The sequence below is a fragment of the Phyllopteryx taeniolatus genome, chromosome 16 (genome assembly GCF_024500385.1).
Source record: "Phyllopteryx taeniolatus isolate TA_2022b chromosome 16, UOR_Ptae_1.2, whole genome shotgun sequence".
NCBI lineage: Eukaryota > Metazoa > Chordata > Actinopteri > Syngnathiformes > Syngnathidae > Phyllopteryx > Phyllopteryx taeniolatus.
The window spans coordinates 10,117,448-10,140,152 of record NC_084517.1 but is presented as its reverse complement, the minus strand read 5'-3'; the positions used below and the strand labels follow the sequence as shown (position 1 = coordinate 10,140,152).

Below are 22,705 nucleotides of genomic sequence, written 5' to 3'. Positions count from 1 at the left end.
AACATGTTTACAGTACACCCACTCATAATTAATCAAGCACAACTATGGATTGAGTTCTTCTGATTGACTTTTAACCTGTAGCACTCAACACTGCAAGTTACTATTGTTTTTGCACCATTTTCTAAAGCAACAATTTGGTTAAAAATAAGAATATATAACTACCGTGCCTCATGAGGGAGCCTTGACATCGATCGTCAGAAATCGATCCATCCACCGGTCCTTTTTCTATACCACTTATCCTCATTGTCGCGCGTGAGGTGGAGCCTATCCCAGCTAACTTTGGGGGAGTGGTGGGGTACATCCTGGTCGTCTTCCAGTTGGACTCAGCATATTTACTGTATATTTATGATCCATTAACATACAATGCTGACTTACAAATTCCAAATCATCACAATACATCGTATAATCGGATGTGTGAAAATACTCAATAGGCCAAACATTCTTTCTGACTCTTTAGCAGACGAATATACTGTTGTTCTTCTGGCTAAATATAAACGGGAGCTCTAATTACAATGGAAAAGTTAAAATACGTACATGTATGTTAACCCAATACTGTCGGAGTAAAGTAGCTCAGTATATAGTAAACCAATAAGCACAAATTTTTCAAGAAAGTTTATTAAGCCAACAACTGTTTGGAACATGTTATTATTTGTGTTTTCTTTTGTTAAAACAGTAAACATATCTACAAAATATGTATGGTAACGATTTTCACAAGAGGACTAACTTCAAATAATGTATTCAGGTTTAACTTAAATGTTTATAGCTCTTTTTTGTGTAATTTTCTTGCGTTTACTTTTCCCTAAGTATGCAAAGTGAAATATGTGAATCCCTTATAAAGCCTTTACACTAACAAGACTAAATATTTAAACCAGGTATTTACATAATGCAATTATGTAACTATTACAACAGCTTAAATAAACTGTAAAAAATGGTGGCAGCAAGATTATTACAGAGCAGAATTCATTGTTATCATCTACACTTTGATTTCTTCTTCCTCTTCGGAGAAAGTGTATGATGTTTTGGGAAGAGGAGGACTCATCCTTTTGACGGACCCTCCGCCATAATGCCGAGACAGCACATCAGCTGCCCTCTGGAAGCACTCGGACTCCATGGCAGGTTCTTGTTTTGGAGGAGACCTTGGAGGAGATTTGGAGGACGCTGCAACTGTCCTCCTGTCCTCTTCTGTCCAGCTGCTGCTACAAGAGTGCTCCTTACTGTTCACGTTCCTTCTCGATGACCCACTGCGCACTGAGGAGTTTGTCGAACTCCCAGCAGGGCTCACAAATGTCTCTGTTAGAGATCGGTCATCCTCCTCCTCATCATCAGCGTCGTCTTTCTCTTCCTCCTCAGCTGCGGCGACATGGCTGGCTACCTGGAGGAAGCTGGGGTTGTCCAAAAAGTCCAGAACCTCGCTCATCAGGGAGGGGCCGAGGTCTAAAGTGAAGGAGGTGAGGGAGTCTGAACGAGTCACGGCCTTGCCGTGACGTTCTCGTAGAGACACTCTGTGTTCTCCATCTAGAAACGGTCTGTCAAGGCGAGAGAAGCGTGGCAAAGTGACAAATCCAGACTGGATACCTGCATACACACAGGGAAAACACATTTCAATGTGAACGTACATGGAAACATCGCACAACTTCATAGATATCTTCAGAGGAAAAAAATGCTGATTTGTATGTTTAACAAAAAAGTAAATTAAACTTTTTGTAAAAACAATGACTCAATGCTTTATTATTGTGTATTGTTTAGTTTTGACACATTCATTTACTAATAGTCGCCACTATGAAATACGCATGAATTGAGTCAAGAGTAACAAATATAAAGACTAATCTGATCTGGATTTCGTACCAAACATTTATTGGTGGTCATCATATTGTAAAATGAATTTGATTTGGAGATGGAAATTGATGCAATTTACAATACAGGACAGTCAGGTAAAATAAGAGCGAGTAAGAGCAATAGTGGTAGATTTATCACAAGAGAATTTATTGTCTAGAATGAGGACTTTTGTGAAAATGCGTCTATTGTTCTAAATTAACTAAGCAATTGAGTCATTAAAACAAAAATACAAATGTTTAACTGAATAATTTAGCTTTATTTTTTGTTAGAACACGTGAGAAAACTTTACCATACATGTGCATTTTCTTTTTGCTGATGTTAATTTCATAATTTAGCTCCAAACAGTCATCTTATATTTAAAAATGTTGGAACAAACACAAAGAGAATTACTGCTAAATACTGATTCATAGTTGTTTCAGTTAAACACATATTATACAACACATATTTCATCATCATCAGTTTAGTAACGCTTAATGCCACATGAGTTCGCTGGAGCAAATTCATCTGAAGTGGGCGATGATTCCTGGAAAAAAAAAGGGAATTTCCATTTTCCAGTGAAGAATCGGCATCCTGCGGCATTGACAGCTCTGATTGGTTAGCATATAAAATGAAGGGTGCGGTCATGTTGTGCATGCCGAATTGCAGACAGTCACACATACACATACAATAGCAATGGCCATAAAGTATATTTCTTTACCCTGTAGCAGCCGTTGTGTGCGTTTATGGGCAAAACTGTACAGGTGTTGCCTCAGTGATTTGAGATGAGTCAGAAGAAGAGGCCACATGTTTTCTGGTTGTCCTGGAGGATTGTGGGAATGATGTTGAAAGGAGGCCAACTTAGTACCCTCTTGTGTGTGTGTGTGTGTGTGTGCATGTACTGACATTTATTGTCCCGTTTTAGTGTGCAGCTCTTCACGCTGTTTGCTCTGCTGGAGAGTGAATGGCGAGAGCAGCAACTGATCCATCACCATGTACTGTATTGTACGGGGGATTTTTCTATTTATGGTCATTCTGTCTGCCACAGAGCCCATAAGTAGTCCACAGGTTTTATGTTTGGTTTGCTGGAAAAATATGTATGTAAATCTTTTGCATTATTGCTGTGAATAGCATACGCCAACGTCAAATTTATTAGTGTGGTTGAAGTTTGCAATGGTGGAGAACTGCACTGCAATGTACCGGTAATGTATTGTGACTACCTTATATACCTGACTGAGTGAGACAAAATGCTTACGTTAAATCAGTTTCATCCCCGCCTCCTTGTCAATGGCAGTCAAAATTGTGTGACGTAATTTTCTTCTTAATGGTATATACTTTGATACAAATCTTGCATTGGATCTAATTTAGTTGTGCAAGTTTATCGAATACGGTGAACAGCAGGTTGAATTGCTTTGTTAACGTTTCCTCAGTTCAGTATACAGTGGTACCGTGACTTAGGAGTCACTGAATTTACTTGTATATCAAATCAAATTTCCAATTGAAATTGAAATACCATTAATCCACTCCAACCCTCCCCCAAAAAAAACCCAAAAACAAAATGAAGCAAAATATCAATATATTGTACAAAAATGTACTAAAACAATGAAAGAGAATGTAATTAACTGGTTTTATGGTGTAATTACTGTACATACTGTATTCCTATGTTGGATGTATGCCATTAAGGGGCGTGGCCTCTGTGAGTTAGGTCAGGAGCTGGAGTGGGGTTGGCCGGTCTGTCTGAGTGTGATTGTCTGGCTGAGAGTTGCGGTCTACAGCAGCTACTGTATCTGCAAGTGTTGTCATTTTCTATTTGTGTGTTTGACTATTATAATCTAAAAACATAAAATAAACATTTGACATTGCATTTGGCTCTCCTGGCACATATGTGAGGGCATTACAGTATGGTAACTTAATTGGCCCCAAATCTTTTTACTTCACGGTAGCGACGGTGTATCTGAAGCTTGCTCATAAGTCAAATTTTGGCTTCCAACACAAAGCAAAAACTGGACCAAGCAACGGCTCGTAACTCCAAGAACTCATAAATTGGGTAACTTGTAAATCAAATGTACCACTGTATAGAGAAATGAAGCATCGAGCATACACACTTGGCAACTAAAAGTTGAATATTGATCTTTTCATTCTTAACTCCAATGATCATTCTACACAAATGCTTCACAGAACCGCCATCCCACACTAAAAGTGGGAGAGCCACTCCATGATCTCACCATATGTGGAGATGGCACTATCTGTTGAGCTGATGGAGTTTGGGAGCATCACCCTCTGCAGGCACCCATTGGGAGAATCAATGTTGAGTTGAGGCAGGGAGACGGCATTCTTGATGATGGGCGAGATGTCTGGCGGCGGGGATGAAAGGTCGCGAAGTTCTCCCCGTGGCCCAGAATTCTTCCGTATGTACCTGAAGGTGCGTGTGAAGAAGCCCGTAGACTTGGAGCTGTTTGCCGAGTCAGGGCTCCCTGGCTCCCTGACGCCTCCGTAGTTGCTAAGGAATGAAGTGTCGCCAAACACGTCTCCGCCACGGCCGACGTGCATCGTGTGTCGGAAGTCGCCTAGTGGCGGGCTGATCATGTCCACGGAGAGGTCGCTCTTGAAACGACGTCTCTCCTGGGAGCCAGACACAAGGCCCTTAATCCCTGGAAGTTTTCCAATACTCATAGCTGTAAATTTCTCTTTAATTTGTATACAAAAGTCCCAAGTCTGACTACAGAGGAGCTAAGTTTGAATTCCAGATTTGCTCCACTGTGAAAAAAAGAGAAAAATAAAATGAATAATGTGTAAAAGAGACAGACAAATACAGTAGTCCTTTAGTATCAGTGGATTATTTATCCCACAGAGTTGTTTAAAGTTTTCTCATATTGAAATTAATGATACCAGAATGGAATTGGAGTCATTAAAACAGATACGTTTCCTTTTAATCAGCATTTGTGTGACATATTGCTGCTTTTTAGCCAAGTCTTCATATTCGATAGTTCTGTTTCAGGTGGCAAGTGATAGCAGATAACTCATCCTGACACTATATATTTATTTATCTCCTTTAAAAAAAAAACTTTCCATTACACTATTTAATTTACACTGACTGTTATTATACTAATGTACATTGTATGAATTGTTTGTAACTTTTATTGTTATCTAGCAATCACATGAAATACGTTAAATACTACATGCGTCATGGATTACTTTAAAATGCACTGTTCTATTATGGCTTCCTATTTTGGCAGTTTTGTTTGAAAAGACAGAAGGCTGCTTCATTTAAAACAATTAAAACAAAATCTGGCGCCACGGTGGCCGACTGGTTAGAGCGTCAGCCTCACAGTTCTGAGGACCCGGGTTCAATCCCCGGCCCCGCCTGTGTGGAGTTTGCATGTTCTCCCCGTGCCTGCGTGGGTTTTCTCCGGGCACTCCGGTTTCCTCCCACATCCCAAAACCATGCATTAATTGGAGACTCTAAAATTGCCTGTAGGTGTGACTGCGAGTGCGAATGGTTGTTTGTTTGTATGTGCCCTGCGATTGGCTGGCAACCAGTTCAGGCTGTACCCCGCCTCCTGCCCAATGACAGCTGGGATAGGCTCCAGCACGCCCGCGACCCTAGTGAGGAGAAGCGGATCAGAAAATGGATGGATGGAAAATAAAATCTTGTGTATGCTTTCATTTTAGGAGCAGGAGATTTGTGTTCCAGACTAAACCAGCAGACAGGAGTGGAAGTCACAGGGCCCCAATCTATATTATCAGTGTGATTGTTGCTGCACCTCTGTATGAAGATTATTGAAAACGTCCTATTTTCATAATGCTGATAATCAAAGAAGAGTGCAACACTAACTTATTAACACACTAACTCACTGACTTATTTAATCATCATTTTACCTATTCATTTTCATCCAGCTTTGTGAACATGCACACAAGATGAATAGAGTATTAATTCATCATATTCTTATAGTTTGCACCTCATATATGCTATTTGCATTCCTTCCATCCAAACGTGGGTAGTAATTAGCTATATTTATTGCGTTACATTTTTATTTATTTTTCCGACTCCTACCCATTTATTCCATGATGGTGTTTTGAAGAAAGTTACTCTCAAAGCATGGCACTGTTGCCCGAAGTCATGTTGCTTACTGGCAGTGGGTCCTTTGTGTTCGAAAGATCTTCACTTCCTTAGAGAATCTTGTGTGAGTCATTCAGCTTCCAGCAGGGTGGATCAAGCATCATGCGTCTGAAGAGGTTTATCCATGTGTGGCCCACCATCCTGTCACTAAGTGGTTTTGTCTTCTCTTTCCTGGAAGTCCTTCACGCAGGAACAGCAGACTTTTGAGAAGAAGAAAACAGTTTGCAGGGGTGATTCAACTGTGGAAAAAGGCATGCGAGAAAAGAGAGACTCCTGTAACTGTTTTGTCTGAGTCTCCCTGGCAGAAAGATAAGGCTTCTTTGGGATTGTCGTGCATGGGATTAGCTCTTAATCCCTTCTGTCTACCACCCCCCAGCTGTGACTCCCTCACTTGCTCTCTGCCGTCTTCAATCCACTTACTTCACTGATGGTTTCCAGGTTGAGGGGCTCCTTTGCTTTCATTCAGCCAACAAAGGGAACATAAACAGAAATAATGGAATTAAAACCCCAATTCCAATTAAGTTGGGACGTTGTGTTAAACATAAATAAAAACAGAATACAATGATTTGGAAATCATATTCAACCCATATTTAATTGAATACACTACAAAGACAATATATTTATATCTTGTACAAACTAATAGAAAACACACACACATATGTCAAGAATATGGTCAAGATCAATGCTGGGAATGTTTTCTCCCGTCCTATTGCACAAAGATTCAACATGTGTCAAGTATTTGTTTGTACTTTCCCGCTCCCATGATGAGAAGGTTTCCACACAAGAGTATTAGTTTAAATGCTTTCAACTTTTTTTGTATGGTCAGGAAAGTACTTTGGGGGAAAAGACTAATTAACAATAATATCATTTCTAGCCTTTTTTAAAATTGTAGGGTTCACTTGTTTTCAAATCATTTTTTAACTGAATTCAAGAAAACAATGAGACTATCTGCACGCTTGAAACCACACACTGTCAGTTACAAGATGTGCTGTACTATAGGTGTCCATTTCTCTCCATTACGATGCAATCTACACCCTAAGGATGGATCATTGGATTCCATTTGGACTAAAAATCTACAGGTATGTACAGTATGTTATCAAACTGTAAAAATCAAGAGTCAAGGGTAAAGTATCAGTTAAGTACAACTAAATATATAATTCAGACACTTTTTGTAGACTACTTAGTGTACAGTTACGTCCAGGTGGTACGCATAATGACAGAGGTTATGATTTTGCCTTAGTTTACACACCACCTTAATGGATCAGATGAGACCAAGGTCAATTTATATCAGAATGATAGAAAGAAAGTATTAAGAAGGAATGGACCAGCTCACAATCCAAAGCATACCAAAGGATTGCTAATGGAAACAACTCACTGGTGTTTACTGATGATCTGATTGCTAACAGAAGTGAGAAGCTGTCTAAAGTTCATTGCGATACACTCTCTGCTTACATACAGTCAACTCTCTGCTTACATACAGTCAACTGCTGCAAAACTGATGGGACAGTGCTTCACAGGGGAGATGAATCATGACGATAAACAGACTACCAAAGCATTTGAAGACTTTCTAAAGGCAAAGAATGGAATGCTGCCTGTATTATTCAACGGCCATCTTAGTGGTCTAGTGATCTCAAGACACTGAACACGAACGTGAAAGCAGTAAGACCTACAAACAAACAGCAAAGGAAGATGGCTCTGAAAGCCTGGTAGAACTTCTTCAAACTCAGAAGGTAGTCATGTATATGGTCTCCAGTCTTTAGGATGTTCATTAAAATTTTAAAATGATCGATACTAAGGATCACCTTTGCAGTGTGTGTGTGTGTGTGTGTGTGTGTGTGTGTGCGTGTGTGTGTGCGTGTGTGTGTGCGTGTGTGTGTGTGAGCGCGTGTTAATGCGTGTGCGCCATTTCTTTCTGGGTACACAAGAGTTGTAAACCCGAATCACGTGACCGCTCCAGCTATTGGATTTATGCCACATGGAGTTGAAGTCAGTTGCTGCCAGTTCAAGCCGTGATATAACACCCTGAGCAGGTGCCACTCTTACTGGGCACTTGCTTGAACCATGGATTAGGATTAAGTCTTCAACTAATCCCTCATTTTTTAGCAGTTCCAATTTAGAAAAAGGAAATGGTTGATTGATATGACACAGTCGTGGGAAATATGTTATAGATGTGTCAGGGTGGGATATAAGGATGTGGGCATTCATATAGATGGGAGGTTAAATGGAATCTAGCTGTTGCCTGCATGGATACTTCTGATCCATGTGAGATTAAGGCCAGTGTGGCATGCGGCGGTAGAAGGCAGATAAACATAGGCAGAGAAAAACACTACAGTCTGGATAAAAAATATAACAGGAGGACTATTGCTCTGAATTTAACATCCCTTATAAATTGCTTAACATACTCACACATGCCACAACATTAGGTACACCTGGACAATCTAATGAGATTCAATACATGAGTTGGGTATGGCTGTACAAGGGTAGCTAGAAAATCACTCAGTAGAGTACAGACTTTAACCACTGAATTGTAAACATGACAATCTGACATGTCTATGATAACAGCAACAACAACAACAAAATCATGCAAGGCCATACGGTTCCACTCCAGCTCTTTTGGTAGAGCGTCATCTGTTGTATGTGGTTGGTCATTGCTCCACAGCGGGAATGTAGCACAAACTAGTTGTCTCTCCTTCTTTATTCAAATCCAGTTGATTGAAATTGTCAGAGAGATACAAATCCATACAAATTCAAACACAAATGAAACCTAAAAAACACACTTTTGGCTCTATTTTCATAGATAGTATAACTGCGGCGGATTCTGATTTTTGCACAAGTGCAAAAATCGCTGCACATTTGCCAATTTAGCAGATCGGTCTGTGTCAAGCCGGGCGTTCGGACACAGGAGAAGGAGTGTCCTTGGTGATGCACCTGGTGGAGTGACAATTTGGTGGCAGAAAGTCGATCGAAACTTACACTTGCTCAGACCATGTCTGAATTTTGGCGCCAAGTAGACCCCTGGTCTGATGTGATTTTAGTGAATTTGATCTGGCCACAGGCAGACACATATTTAAGATGCCAGCTGTTATCACAAACTCATTGTGTATTTAATAAGCGTACACGCTCACATTGTCTGCCGCCATACCATGGCCAGAGCAGCGACAATGCTCCACTCACGCACGAATTGCTGCGATTATGATCGTTCTCTTACGCACAGAGAATGTTGCCATGTCTTCGTCGAGACTATCAGTTGCGCCACATTTAAAGGGAATGAGAGGAACCACATTGATTAAGGGCGACTGAAGTCACTTGTAAACACTCCCGCCCACTCGAAGACCGGCAGGTCTGCGCTCATCTACAAAATTACAAACACTGGTCAAACATTCCTCTGGTGCAGAGGTGTGTCACCTGCCACGCAGGATTTACGCCGTTCAGGAAAATAGAACCCTTTGGGTTGGCTTTGTGATACAGTAATAGAATTTGTGATGTAGCTCTTGCATTTTGTCTCGTAATGCGATCTAATTAGGTTCTCATTAGATGGCTGAGGCCAATGATTGTACATTTACATTCAGAAAAATAAGATCCACAGAAGAAAACAACAAAACCTATAAATGTATTCTCTAAACGAAACCCCACTCTTAGGTGCTTTATTTCAGCGACCTGTTGTCAAATACCGGAGTTTCTTGCTTATATTGTTAACAAATTGTTTTCATGCATGTAACGGACTGTGATTGGCCTCATAAGAAAACAATGTCATGCTCAAAGTGTAATTAATAGGAGTGAACGTATCACAATCTACTCTTTGCAGAAGACATGATTATCATAGTTTGGGCTTGCTTTGCTTCTTAATCTTCTGAGGCAAATGAACTCACAAGTCAACTGACACATTTCGACTGCCAGTTTAAGGAAATATGCAACCAAACTGATTGGGAGATTGTCACCTAATGCCGCAAGAAAATGAGACTAAACACTGCCAAATCAACAAAGGAGTTTATTGGTTCAAGAAGTGGAAGGTTCTAGATTTTCCAGGTCAGTCTCTAGACTTAAACCCCATTGAGCTTGCACACATGCTAAAGAGGACACAGGAGAGACACAACAAAAATCTATTGAAAGAGACTGCAGTGAAAACCTGAAAAAGCATCACAAAAGAAGAAATGTTTGGTGACTTCAATGGGTCACAGGCTTTATTCACCCTAATCTATTTGAAGTGTGGCTCTCTCAAAACCTTTCCTCACATGAAAAAAGATAAAATGCTCCTCTCTTATTTCATATTAATCTTTCAATGTCAAACCAAATCGTTTGCGGTCAAGAGGAAAAATAAAGGAATTAGCATTAAAGTTCCAGTTGTGTTGGAGAAGAGTGTGTTTTCCTCATTTCAGCGCCTTTTTCAGTCTGTTTGCTTTTTCTAGTTTTCTCCCTCACACATGTAACAACAGTGCACCAAAGTTTCCTTCCGTGTCACGCTCCCCATTGCATACACATTTACTGTTTGAATTGAACATGTGGTACCCTGGTGCTGCAAAGTGGAGGATGAAATGACATTAGAGCAAATGTTTAGTCCCAGTGGCTCAGACATCAAATACGTCCATGTTGTGTCCCTCCACTGGACCAGAGGGCCACTGGTCCTTTTACAGTGCAGCACCAGCTAAATGTGGTTGAGGTCAGAACACCCTGATCATTATGCATGGATCCAAAATATAACAAGCACTCACTTTACAAGGATCGACGTGGCAAAACATTTCCTGGCCTACTAAATCTTCATGGGTATGTTTATAGAAACAAGTATTAAATGTCTTATTCTCTAAGTTACTGCAGTAGTATGAATATAAACTACAGTGAACCCCCATTTATTGTGGGGGTTATGTTCCAGACCCACCTGCAATAGGTGAAGATCCACAGTATCGAGGGGCCAAATAAAAATGTTTTTAAAAGGTTTTACCCCTCCCACTGGCTTTAAAAATGTTTTAATTTAATTAATTAATTAAACTTAACTTACACATTGTGCAAATTTTTGCATGAAATATATAGAAAATTATTTATTATACTGTGTATTAGACACATACATGTGTCTTTAAGAGGTGGGGCCAAGTGGAGTGGTGTGTGACGTGAAATCGAGGCTGCGTGTGAGGGTCTAGGAGTGAGCTGTGGCCTAAGGCAGCTCCTGCTTGAGTGTGTTTACATGTTTTTTAGTGTTCTCCAGGCATTCAATAAATAGCTGAAAAGAGCATCAGCAACCCCTGGCTCTCCTTCCCTACATGCAACGGCATTAGAATGAGTAAGTATACTGTAAAAACCCATTTAAAAAAATACAGTGGGGGAACACCGTTAATATGATATTTACTTTGAAAGAAACACATATTGCCAATGAGTTACAACGTCGTCAGCTTAAAAATGTGAATCACACAATATGGATTTGTATCACCACTGAATTGTGCACATTCTAATATTTACCAACCGTCTGCATTTGTCTTTAACATTAATGCATTGTTGAACAAATAAATTATTAGATAAAGTCAAATGTGGTACAAGTGCTCATCTCACGAGAAGAGTGGAAAACATCTTTTATCTGGATTGGCAGCCAAACTGAATCGCTTAAAACGGTTTGTAAATAAACCCTGAAACTAAAGAGAAACAAAGGTCAATGAAAACAATTTGACATACAATGATGTTGATGTGTCAAGTTGTTTAATGATAAGACATTTTAAAGAAAAAATGCAACTAAATTCATAACAGCAGGAGGCTACATAAGTACCCTAATCAATCGTTATAGTCTGTATAATTTGTGCCAGCACTCAATCGTTTAGTAAAGGTTTCTTTTTATACCACAGGACCTCTGTCAACAGAACTGAGGGTAAACAAGGCCAGGCCAGAGTGAACTTCAAACACATAGAGTATAGCATTTGAATAGCGTGGCCGAAAAAAGAGCATATAAGGAAATGCTTCTCCAAATGTCCCACAAGCATCAATAAATAGCGAGGTGTAGTTCATGGAACCGCAAAGTGGCTGTGTAGCGGAATGTGGCTGTCAAACTAAGTGGTGTAATTGATGCCCATGCACTTACCAACCTTTAGTGTTATAATTACCTCAGTTTAAGGTATTTATTCGTGTCATACGACGTTATTTTTACTTCCCTGCAGACAGCGAGAACACACACTTTCCCAAACACGAGATTTCATCAGGCTTCAACTATGAGAGGGAACACGTACAAGCTGGATCCAGAACTAGTTGCACATAGTTGAACATGAGTACGGCAGGGACCAGTCCATTTTGATTGGTTCCGCCAAACTGCCGCTATGGGAACAAGCGACAGTTTGTCTGTGCAGAGGAATACCATAGCCCTTGCCCTTTTCCACCTGCATGCCAAATTGCCAATAATCTTGCAGAATGGACTTTAAGATAGAACTTTGCATGGATTCAACTGTTTCACAATGGTATAGGGGTACGCATGCTTTGTATTACTTATTCATATGCCCAGAGAAAGGATAAATGTATACAAGCATGGGCAAGCAATTTAGAGTCCTCATTTAACCTACCATGCATGTTTTTGGGATGTGGGAGGAAACCGGAGTGCCCGGAGAAAACCCACCCAGGCACGGGGAGAACATGCAAACTCCGCACAGGTGGGGCCGGGATTTGAACCCCGGTCCTCAGAACTGTGAGGCAGATGCTCTAACCAGTCACCGTTCCATGTTTCTTTATTCAGTTAAGCATAATATATATTGTAGTTCTATATTAACACTTAAGCTGCCATCAGTAATTGTTACTAAATTATGCCCGAAACATTTTGCATGCATTGCTTTCCTGCATTGTCTTACCTTAAGGTATACATCAAATCCTTGACAAAGAGGGTACTTTTCTTCTAGTTTCACTGTCCTCCTCGTCAGCTTGTCTATATTCCCGTATGGACATGAAGTTTGCATCAGGGCAGGGCAGCTGCACGCTGGCTACGCTGGTGGCAAGTGAAAAGAGAGAAATGGAGAGGAAGAGGGGGAGGAGTAAAAGAAGTAGGGGGTGGGATGAAAATGAATATGAATTTTACCTTATGAGTTCTCTCTGAGTTGTTAGGCAATACAGTATTTGCAAGGGTCAGTGCATGTTTTTTAAATAGAGGATTAAAGATAGCCTAATGTATACCCCCACAAAAATGTAGTAGGTTTGGTCTGGACTCATCAAATATTCACAACTTCAAAATATATTTTATAATAGATTCTATACTCTTCTAAAAAAAGTGCATATAGTATTTACATGGAGTCTTTTGATTTCTTTAAGGGTGACAGCTGCCAATAGTAGCAAGGAATGTTGTCACCTTGACCTTCATTCAGTGCCGGGACACTGATCTCTTTGAAAAGTGCCATCAGTGTCAGCCACCTTTTTTCTCTAGCCATCAACACTCATGAGATTTATAGAGATCTTTTATGTGCATGCTACAATGGTGTGTGTGTGTGCGCGCGCGCGTGCATGCGTGCGTGTTTGTAAACGTGCGTGCTCTCTTATGTGTGTGTGTTTGTGTATTTCTGATGGAATGAGGAAAACATTTATTTGTGTACTTATACCTGACAGAACATTGGTACATTTACTAGTTATCGTGTTTGTAGTTGCTGAAATATGTTCCTAATGATATTGTCGCCTCAATCAACTGTAAGTGTGTGGGCTATGGGTGTTGCAGTTATACTCCATTGCCAACTACAACCACAATTACTGTATCAAAATGATTAATTAGTTAAATTAGTACCTTTCCGACAGTGCAGTCATTGGTATTAGATCTCAGTGGACTATGAAAGTATATTTAATTTGGTACCCAGTGAATATACTTGTATTTGTCAAAACTGCCTGATATACAGTAGAGAGACCCCTTGGGGGGCCAAGACTAGAAGGACTATGGCGGCCCCCAAAAAACACTAAACATTTTAGATCTGTATGTTTCACCTACTTTTTTTTAGCTGCCTGGTCAGCTGTTCAACTAATGTTAGCTAATAATCGCAGGGCACATACACTGTAGACAAAGAACAACATTCACATTCACACCTACTGACAATTTAGAGTGTTTGATTAACCTAGCATGCATGTTTTGGAATGTGGGAGGAAGCCGGAGTATCTGCAAAAAAACTCGAACAAGCATATAGTGAGAACATGCAAACTTAACACAAGAACCCCAAACCTCAGAACTGTGAGGCACATGTGCTAACCACTTGTGTACCACACTGTTGATGTGCTACAGGTACTATAGATTTTTAAAAAATGCAAATTTATGACTAAAAAAAACTTTCTGTGACATGATGAGACGACTAAGGATTAAGACTAAAAAAAAAAACAGAGATGCATAGGAGTGGATGTGGCCCTTGAGAACAGAAAAGAGGAACATTTTGTGAGTCTACGAGGGCATTTCAATCCTGCTAACGGCAGCTGGAACATCTCAGGCCCTCTGTGAACAACAGTCAGAGGAGTGATAGAAAAGAGGGAGATGAGTTAAAAAAGTTGTCATTCCAGCTGATGGCTGAGTGTTTCAACATAATTGACTGGTGGTTGGAAGAAAACAATCATCCAACACTGATAACAATGTGAAAGAGGCAAAACAATAAATAAATGAAGCTTAAGGAGGTTGAAGGGGAAAGAGTTCTACCCAAAAGGGATGAGAAGCATCTGTGACAGGTTTTTCACAGGAAATGTCTCTCACAAATCATACAAGATGCCAAGAAGTTTTAACTCTTTACAGACACTCACACTCATTTCTAAAGTCCAGTTGCCAGGGGGAAAACAAGAGGTGCCATTTACTAATGACTTTCCAAATGATCCCACAGCATCGCTCTTCATCATTGGGCTTTTTCCCCTCACATGGCTTAGGGAATCTGGCTGCTGCTTAGGCAGACAGATCATGTTTACATTTGTGTTCTCATGAAATCCAGATGTAAATCTGGTGACAATTATTCAAAAAATGTGACAGATCAATTCCAAGTCTGTTTTAGGAGTACAGTATTTGAAAGATGGGCCTTCGCCACCCTCCTATGTTTTGTTTGGACAGTTCTCTATGTTATGTGTGGATGCAGGAAGCTGAGACTTGGCCCACAAACAATAAAGCATTGTAATGTTGGACCATAGCTCTTTCTGGGTCACAACAAAACAATTCTAAAGACACTTACACACCCAAACCTTTGTTTTGTCTACTTAATATGGCTCATTGCTTGTTTGTTTGTTTTTGACCATTGGGTGTGAAGTTGGAATTGACATTTATTCATCACATCTATTTAATATTTATTGTTATCTGCATCATAGCAAATATGTATGAAAGTGTATGGCGATTGTGATCGTGCGTACAAAAGTTGTTTGCTGAACATATCACATGTTCACTTTGTTTCACTGAAACCGTTTTTCACAGGAAAGCATTATGCAAAACTTTTCACATTTCCAGCCTGCAATTTTTATCTAAAGTTTGATAAGCAGGTGAAAGCAAGGCTAAATACAAACATTTTAGACCCTCTGTACCCTAGTAGTCACATTAAACTTGTGTATCAACAAACAAGCCCCAGATAGGTGGTGGATAATATTTATTCTCAATATACTGAATCGAATTGGTGAACATGCACATAGATGCTTATAATTATACCATTAGTAAATATGCAAAAGTGTAAGGGAAAATCAATGATAATGTTTGTGAGATGACATTCAAGCACAAATGAGGTAGCAAACATAGGACTTCATTGTGTAACATTTATCCATCCAGCCAACATCCAAAGCCTTTAGGAACTCCGGATGGATATCATCATCAACAAAGATAGTATACAATATACATACTACTTACAGTACTTAATAATACTTGGATGAAGGTGGTTCTACAAGTCATTGGCTTTTGCAGAGAAATGTTGAAAGCTTAAAGCTGCAGGAAAGTAAAGTATGGTCAATGTTGTTGTTGGCTACTTAATAGGATAAAATATTCCCACATTACACATCGTCTTTTCCCATCACTGTTACCCATTAATGCTACCAAATTTGCCAAGTTAAATGTAGGTGTCATTCAACAGTTTCGCATCTACACCAAAATTCTATATAAACAAAGGTTTAGCTTGACCTGACATTTTTTCCACTGAAGTTAATCAGTTTAGCTTGTTTATCGTCACCTACACATGATACTGTCCTAAATATATCACCAAGTTTTTGTCTGTACAAAATTAGTGTTAGGCTGTATTTGTACTATGGATGTGATGTAAGAGAAGGACAGGCAGAAACAGAGTATACCATTACAAAAAAAAAAACACATTAAATGTTTAAATGTAGAGAGCATAGTACAGGTACATGCACACATTAGTGCTAAAAAAAAAACAGTTTTCCACTGTACCGTCATTTCTGGAGGCAGCTTGTAGTGTATGGTTGTAAAAAGTCAGATTTTTAAACTGTTTGTGCGTCTGGAAATGTATCTGTTGCGGTTGGTCTGCTCTTCAAATGGGTGGTGGAGTTCACATTTAGACAGCTACACCCTGTAATTCTAACTTCTGCTCAGAACTCACTGTTGTGAAAGAAGAACGGAAAGGAAAGGGAGCATGGCAATGTGAGTTCATTTGTGTGCATGAATGAATCTGTTTATTTTTAAATGTGAAAAAAAGTAACTTCTATATAGTACAGTAGATGAGAAATTTAAATTAGATTATGGATAATCCTTTTCTATATTAGTCTAAAACTGATCATATACACTAACATTTATAGATACTGAATGACTATTCTAAAGGTTTTCTTGTTTTGTTTAGTTTTTTCAAACCTTAACCTTAATAATAGTTTTTGTTTTAATGTTATTTTATTGCTTCTGCTTCTTGGCTTCATATTTCCGTTTTTGTTTTGTTTTGTTTGTTTGTTTGTTTGTTTTTTGTGTGTCCCTGAGACCTCATTATTGACATTCTTTACTTTCGTATTCCTTTACTGTTCGTTGTTATGAATCACAAAGATTTTTGCAAATCTTAATCTTTATTGTTACGTCTGCCCTGCTAATTGTTTTTTATGCTTTTCCTCACAAGAATCCCTTCCCTCCACCCTACAATGCTTATCACAGCATCACAAGAGCAGTGATACAGTCGCTACTGTAGACAGTAAAGATAAATTCAGGAATTTATAAGCGTGGCACCCCAGGATATTCAGTGCATTCTCCTTTAGTACGCATATTAAATAACTAGAAGATAATGCAAATGTCATTTCTTACTTTGAATCGTAAATCGGCCATTAAATGTTGCAAACAAAGCTTGAGATCCACCAGCTGGCTCAACAATGAAAGCTACTGTCTCGCTGCTCTGCTGACAAAAGGAGCATAAATTACTTGTCCATGTTTAGTTCTGTCCCAATTACTCATGTCCCCTTCTCTCTGTTTTCTGAAAGAAAGTCAAAAAAGACACTCATTGGGGACATAAAGGGCCGATTATGTGCAGCCGCCAAGCTTGAGTCATAGAAGAAGCTGTGGAGGGGGGTCAACAGGATTGAAATGGAACATACTCGAACATAGAAATGAAATGAACAGACACTAGTGGCATTTGAATTGTGCATAGTAATATGTGAGGACAAATGAAAATCAGATATCATCCTTGCTGCGCATGTGAGGGACCCTGATCAACACCAAAGCCAGCGTAAAGTTTCAGTTGGGACAAGATATATTGTAATCTTAAGAATGCTGTTGTGTATCTGAGCTGTTGAGTTTTACAGTAATAAATTGTTTCGATAGATACTTAACGCGGGATGTTTTTAAAAAATTGGAATTTAAAATTGCCATTTACAAATTGGGTCATTTATACAAGACGTTTAATTCCTTCTCTGTAGCACTTTGAGATCGCTAAATGTAAAGTGCTATACAGTACAAATGTTTTATTACTATTATTCGACTGTTTTTAATTTTAAAACTGTATTTAAAAAACTTAATGACAACAGCATTTTGGTATCCTAAATGCAAACATTTGAGAAGGTGTCTCAGCGTCAGTAAAACCAAGTCAAAGGTGTAATTGAGGAGCACTGTGATTTTGACAGCGTATGTGCTTATAACCATTCCAGCAAAAGGGAGTTATACTGCATAACTGCTACCAGAATTGATGCATTAACTGAAGTTTATAAATACACCAACTGAGGTTATTTTGAAAAATGCTTTATCACGGATACGCAGAGTGTAAAATGAAGTGTCATCACCAACTACTGGCTTGGCACGCTTGTTACAGTGTTTTCAGCTGATTTTGCAGGTCTATGTAAACAGTGAACATTTTTGAAAAAGGTTTTTATCTCTATGTGAAACCTTTCAACCATGTACATATTAGGTTGTTGTAGTGTAAAAACACCTTAGACCAATGATTCTCAAACGTTTTGCACCAAGTACCAACTTTAAAAAAACAGTAGTGCATTGGCCCAAGAGTTCATCATGTAATTAAAAAGTATACAGTATCTAATATTACTGTAATTCACTGTAACATTATGCACAGTTTGAACACAAGGACTGTGCTTAAATATTAGGGAAAAAACTAGTTAAATAATGATTCAATTGAAATGTATTGCACAAAAGTCAAATAAAAACTGTACCTAAATAAATACATTTGGGAACCAAAAATTCTAAAAGATTAAATGCAAATGTAACTTAAAAGTTACATACAACTGAACTGTATTTAACAAATGTTCTTTACTGGATTGTAAAAAAAAAAAAAAAGTTCAAAACACTGTAACAGTATGCACAGTTTGAACATTAAATTCAGTGATTCACTAGAGTGATTACTCGTACCAAACTTTGAGAATCACAGAAAGTGTTTTCCAGGTATGTAGCCTACCTTAGTGGTCGGTGTGACACAATCTTGTTACATAAAACACCTACTGATGCTGAGTAAAGTATTATTTACAATAGAGTCATTTGCAATCACCTCGTACACTTGTGTGGTTAAGTGGTCCCCGTTCATACCGAAAAATTCACAAGCGGAAACCTGAGCAATGATCGATAACATACAGTATAAGATATGAAAAGAAATGTACATGAGTTGAAGGGATCCTGCAAGATGTATTTCTGTGTGTGCAAGCTGTTGTAATGACATTCCAGTGTGAGAAAACTGTGGGGTCCAACAGTGCTGTCAATAGTGCCTCTGTCTTGCTGTCACCTTAGAGACAACAGGAATGCTCACCAATAAAGCGCCCCCTCCACACATCAAGCCATCAAAGGATGCATTGGTCTGGGGGGGAAGTCAAAAATAAGTTGAAGGAGGACTAGAGTAGAACAGCCCACGCATGGGGGATTTAGATTTGGGACTCATTCATTGAAGCAAGCACCTCCCCATACAAGATTGCCCGCCACAGGAGAAGCCAACACATATTTGCCAATTTTCTGCTATCTTTTAAATGAAACGTCAGCTGTATTTATTCCTTAAAACAGCTCCTCATGGAGCCGTCTTCGGGGTGATCGAGTGTTGATGTGGGTTCATAAGTATGGTGTCTTGTTATAATTGCTCAATCTCAGGATCGGCACTGAGACCGCAAGCGTACTCCTATACAGTTTAAGTTAAAAAAAATTAAGGGTGGCCTGCCAGCTCTGTCTCTTTGCCAAGAATGGGACACATTCTTCTCCGGGGAAGCTCGTAATTCCTGTCTGCGCTTGGACACTTTTCCTGCACATTTCAAAGTACCCCTCAACTCCATGCCATTCCACACTACTACAATTCCACCCACTCAAAATGACAAACATTTATTTAGGCAGCATTGTTTTCTCCACAGTGACTACGTGACTATGTTTGATGGCGTGCGGAGTTCTGAAACATTGAGATTTCTTAAAATTAGTGAGAGACTTGCATTAAGCTCCAGGCCTCTCCTCTTCTGCGGAGAATCAAAGTTTAGCTAGTCGGATACATGCCACTTTCCATCAACAATGATGTTGACTGCACATTACAGTGCAATCCTGCAGTTAGAAGAAAACTGGCTACAATATGAAGTTATAAGCAATATTTAACCTCTAACAATGTAATGATTGCCAACGAACAGGTAATATGTATACATTTATAAAGAAAAGAAGTAACTTTGGCAAGTCATTCTTTTTCTGTTATTGTTTTTCTGGTGGCTTAATGACTCTGACATTCTTTTGTCAAAATCCAAAAAGGATAAAGAATTAAAGGAAACTAATCTCCACTTGTCACATCCATCCATCCATTTTCTTTACAGCTTATCCCCACTAGGGTCGCGAGCTGCTGGAGCCTATCCCAGCGATCTTCGGGCAGGAGGCGGGGTAAACCCTGAACCGGTCGCCAGCCAATCGCTGCACACATAGAAACAAACAACCATACGTACTCACGTTCACACCTACGGGCAATTCAGAGTCTTCAATAACCTACCATGCATGTTTTTGGTATGTGGGATGAAACCGGAGTGCCCGGAGAAAACCCACCCAGGCACGGGGAGAACATGCAAACTCCACACAGGCGGGGCCGGGATTTGAACCCCGGTCCCCAGAACTGTGAGGCAGATGTGCTAACCAGTCAGTCACCGGACCGGACCGGCCCACTTGTCACATTTGTCATTCCCATGATGAGCTACAGTAGGTCATGAGACAAAGCGAGCAGTAACTCTGTTTTGCCAATTTAGCGTATTTGTCACTACATTTATCTACTTTACCCCTCTAGCAACATTATTGTTTATAAAAACACAGTAATCAAAGAACTCTAGTGACTTTTTGTGGTGATAACGGAAACTTCTGTCCACTCTGAGACACATTCCTCCACCTACAGACTCCAAATGAATGGCACTTGCACAAAGCCACCACTGATTAATTTAACCATAAGCCCAATAAAAGTTACATGGTTGTTAAATTTCACACTTGATTGGTGTGCAGGTTCTTCATAGACCCAGCTATTTGTATACAAATAATTAAAAAGGTAAATTTCCACAATGACCCCTTGAAAGGTAATATGTTCTCCCGCTATGTGACAGTTTGCGCCCCCACTATGTCATGTTTTTTTAAGCAATCTGTTTTATGGGTTTTTACAATATAGTTACTGAAATGCCCTTGCATGCGGGAAAGGAGAGCCATAGTTGCCAATGCACTTTTCAGCCATTTTTGAAATACCAAGAGAACAGGCAAACACATGAACACAATGCACACACTGCTATGGGCCACAGCTCACACCCAGACACTCACATGCAGACTCGCCAACATCACACGCCACCCCACCAGGCCCCTCCTCTTAAAGGCACATGCAAACAAAAACATTGCAATACATACAGCATTTTCTATAAATTTTTTGCTTTAATTGTTTTGTCTTCAGATTTACAACGTGTTTAAAAAGTGTGTTTTGATAAGATTAGGTCAGTTTTAATAAGTTGGATTGTGTAAGTTTTTATATATAGTCTAACTATTTTGGGGATTTTCATCTATTGTGGGTGGGTCCGGAATGTAACCCCTGTGATAAACAGAGGTTCACTGTATAATGTAAACATTTTCAGCAAACGATTACAATGTACAACAACCTGTTCTCAAGCAAAGCTTGAATCTTAACTATTACATTGAACATTGGAGAAAAAAAAAAAGAAGTAAACTCATAACAAGTCATGAAAAGTATCAAGTCTGTTTTACTTGGATTGTATTTCATTTAGTTTCACTACATTTTGGAGTACTGTATGTGCTTAAGGAAACACATTAGGTCTATACAAATGTACAAACAGTGAGAATGAAACTGTGTATCACAGTGTGTCGATGATTAAGATTAGCCAGACTGGTAAGTCTACAGTATGTTTGACAACCCTCCTTGAGGAGACACAACTGCTAAACACAGTCTTATCAAGGTGAGGTAGAGCGATGTGGGGCACTTTCAGAGTGAGTCACAATACTCATGACTCATTTGTTGAACTCATAACCTGGATTCTATGGCAGACCTTCCTGCTACTACTACTCAATTAGTTTATTGCTGAGTTAGTAATACATTGGTGATTTTCAGTGGCGGGAAGTAACAAAGTACAAATACTTTACAAGTAATTTACTTGAGTATTTATACACTTTTTGCCTACTCATTTTACTCTGACAACTTGTTTTGCTTTTACTCCCAATATTTGAAAACAGATATGTGGACTTTCTACGAAGAGGTCCCATGCGCCAGTGTACCTAATGAGGTGGTCAAAGGGAATGAAGGAATTTAATGGTCGTAGTGAAACTCGTGTCATAAATATCCACTCCAGACTACACACACTCAGAGTCAAATATTTCATGACTTTTTTAAATATAGGTACATCTCAATAAAGTAGAATATAGTTGAAAAGTTTTTCTTCAGTACTCATAGAGTGATTAAACACTGAAGTACTTTTCAAAGGGCAAATTCTAGCCTAATTTCTAAATTAAAAATCACTTTATTTATTGAATTAATTCACTATTTCGTTTGACGTTATATTTTAGTTTCTCAATATGGGGAATTTTTTTTTATTTGCTAAGTGTTATAATCTTCAAAATAATACATATTTTAAATATGAAATACTTCACTCTGAGTGCGTGCAGTGTGCAATTCATCTCTATAATTCCACTTTTTGAATTGAACTACCTAATAAAGGATTTACACTATTCCCGTGTGAGCATAATTGATGTTTGCGTGAGCATGATTGAAATGAACTCGTGAATGCCAGTGATTTGTGCGAGAATGTGATTGACGTGCTCGCGTGAACGCATTTGAGTAGTGTTAATGAGAGTGTTTGAGTAGTCCGTATGAGAGCAAGATTTGTGCGTATGAGAGTGTTTGAGTAGTATTAATGAGACTGTTTGAGTAGTCCTTATGAGAGCAAGACTCATGTGTATGAGAGTGTTTGAGT

General features: G+C 39.2%; 1 protein-coding gene across 7 annotated transcripts; it reads right to left on the bottom strand.

The window, feature by feature from the left end:
* Positions 1-596: 596 nt before the first annotated feature.
* cdc42ep1b (CDC42 effector protein (Rho GTPase binding) 1b) lies at positions 597-12,893 on the bottom strand. Of its 7 annotated transcripts, none has more exons than XM_061748692.1 (5): positions 12,745-12,893; positions 6,353-6,387; positions 5,944-6,171; positions 4,038-4,569; positions 597-1,575 (listed from the first exon to the last, which is right to left on the bottom strand). In XM_061748692.1, the coding sequence occupies exons 4-5, from the start codon at positions 4,483-4,485 to the stop codon at positions 974-976; spliced, it is 1,050 nt and encodes a 349-aa protein (XP_061604676.1). In that variant the 5' UTR covers positions 4,486-4,569; positions 5,944-6,171; positions 6,353-6,387; positions 12,745-12,893; the 3' UTR covers positions 597-973. The 7 variants fall into 7 exon arrangements, with proteins under 7 accessions (XP_061604676.1, XP_061604679.1, XP_061604678.1 ...); XM_061748695.1 differs by having other exon boundaries at positions 5,944-6,132; XM_061748694.1 differs by having other exon boundaries at positions 6,353-6,382; positions 12,745-12,891.
* Positions 12,894-22,705: the final 9,812 nt, after the last annotated feature.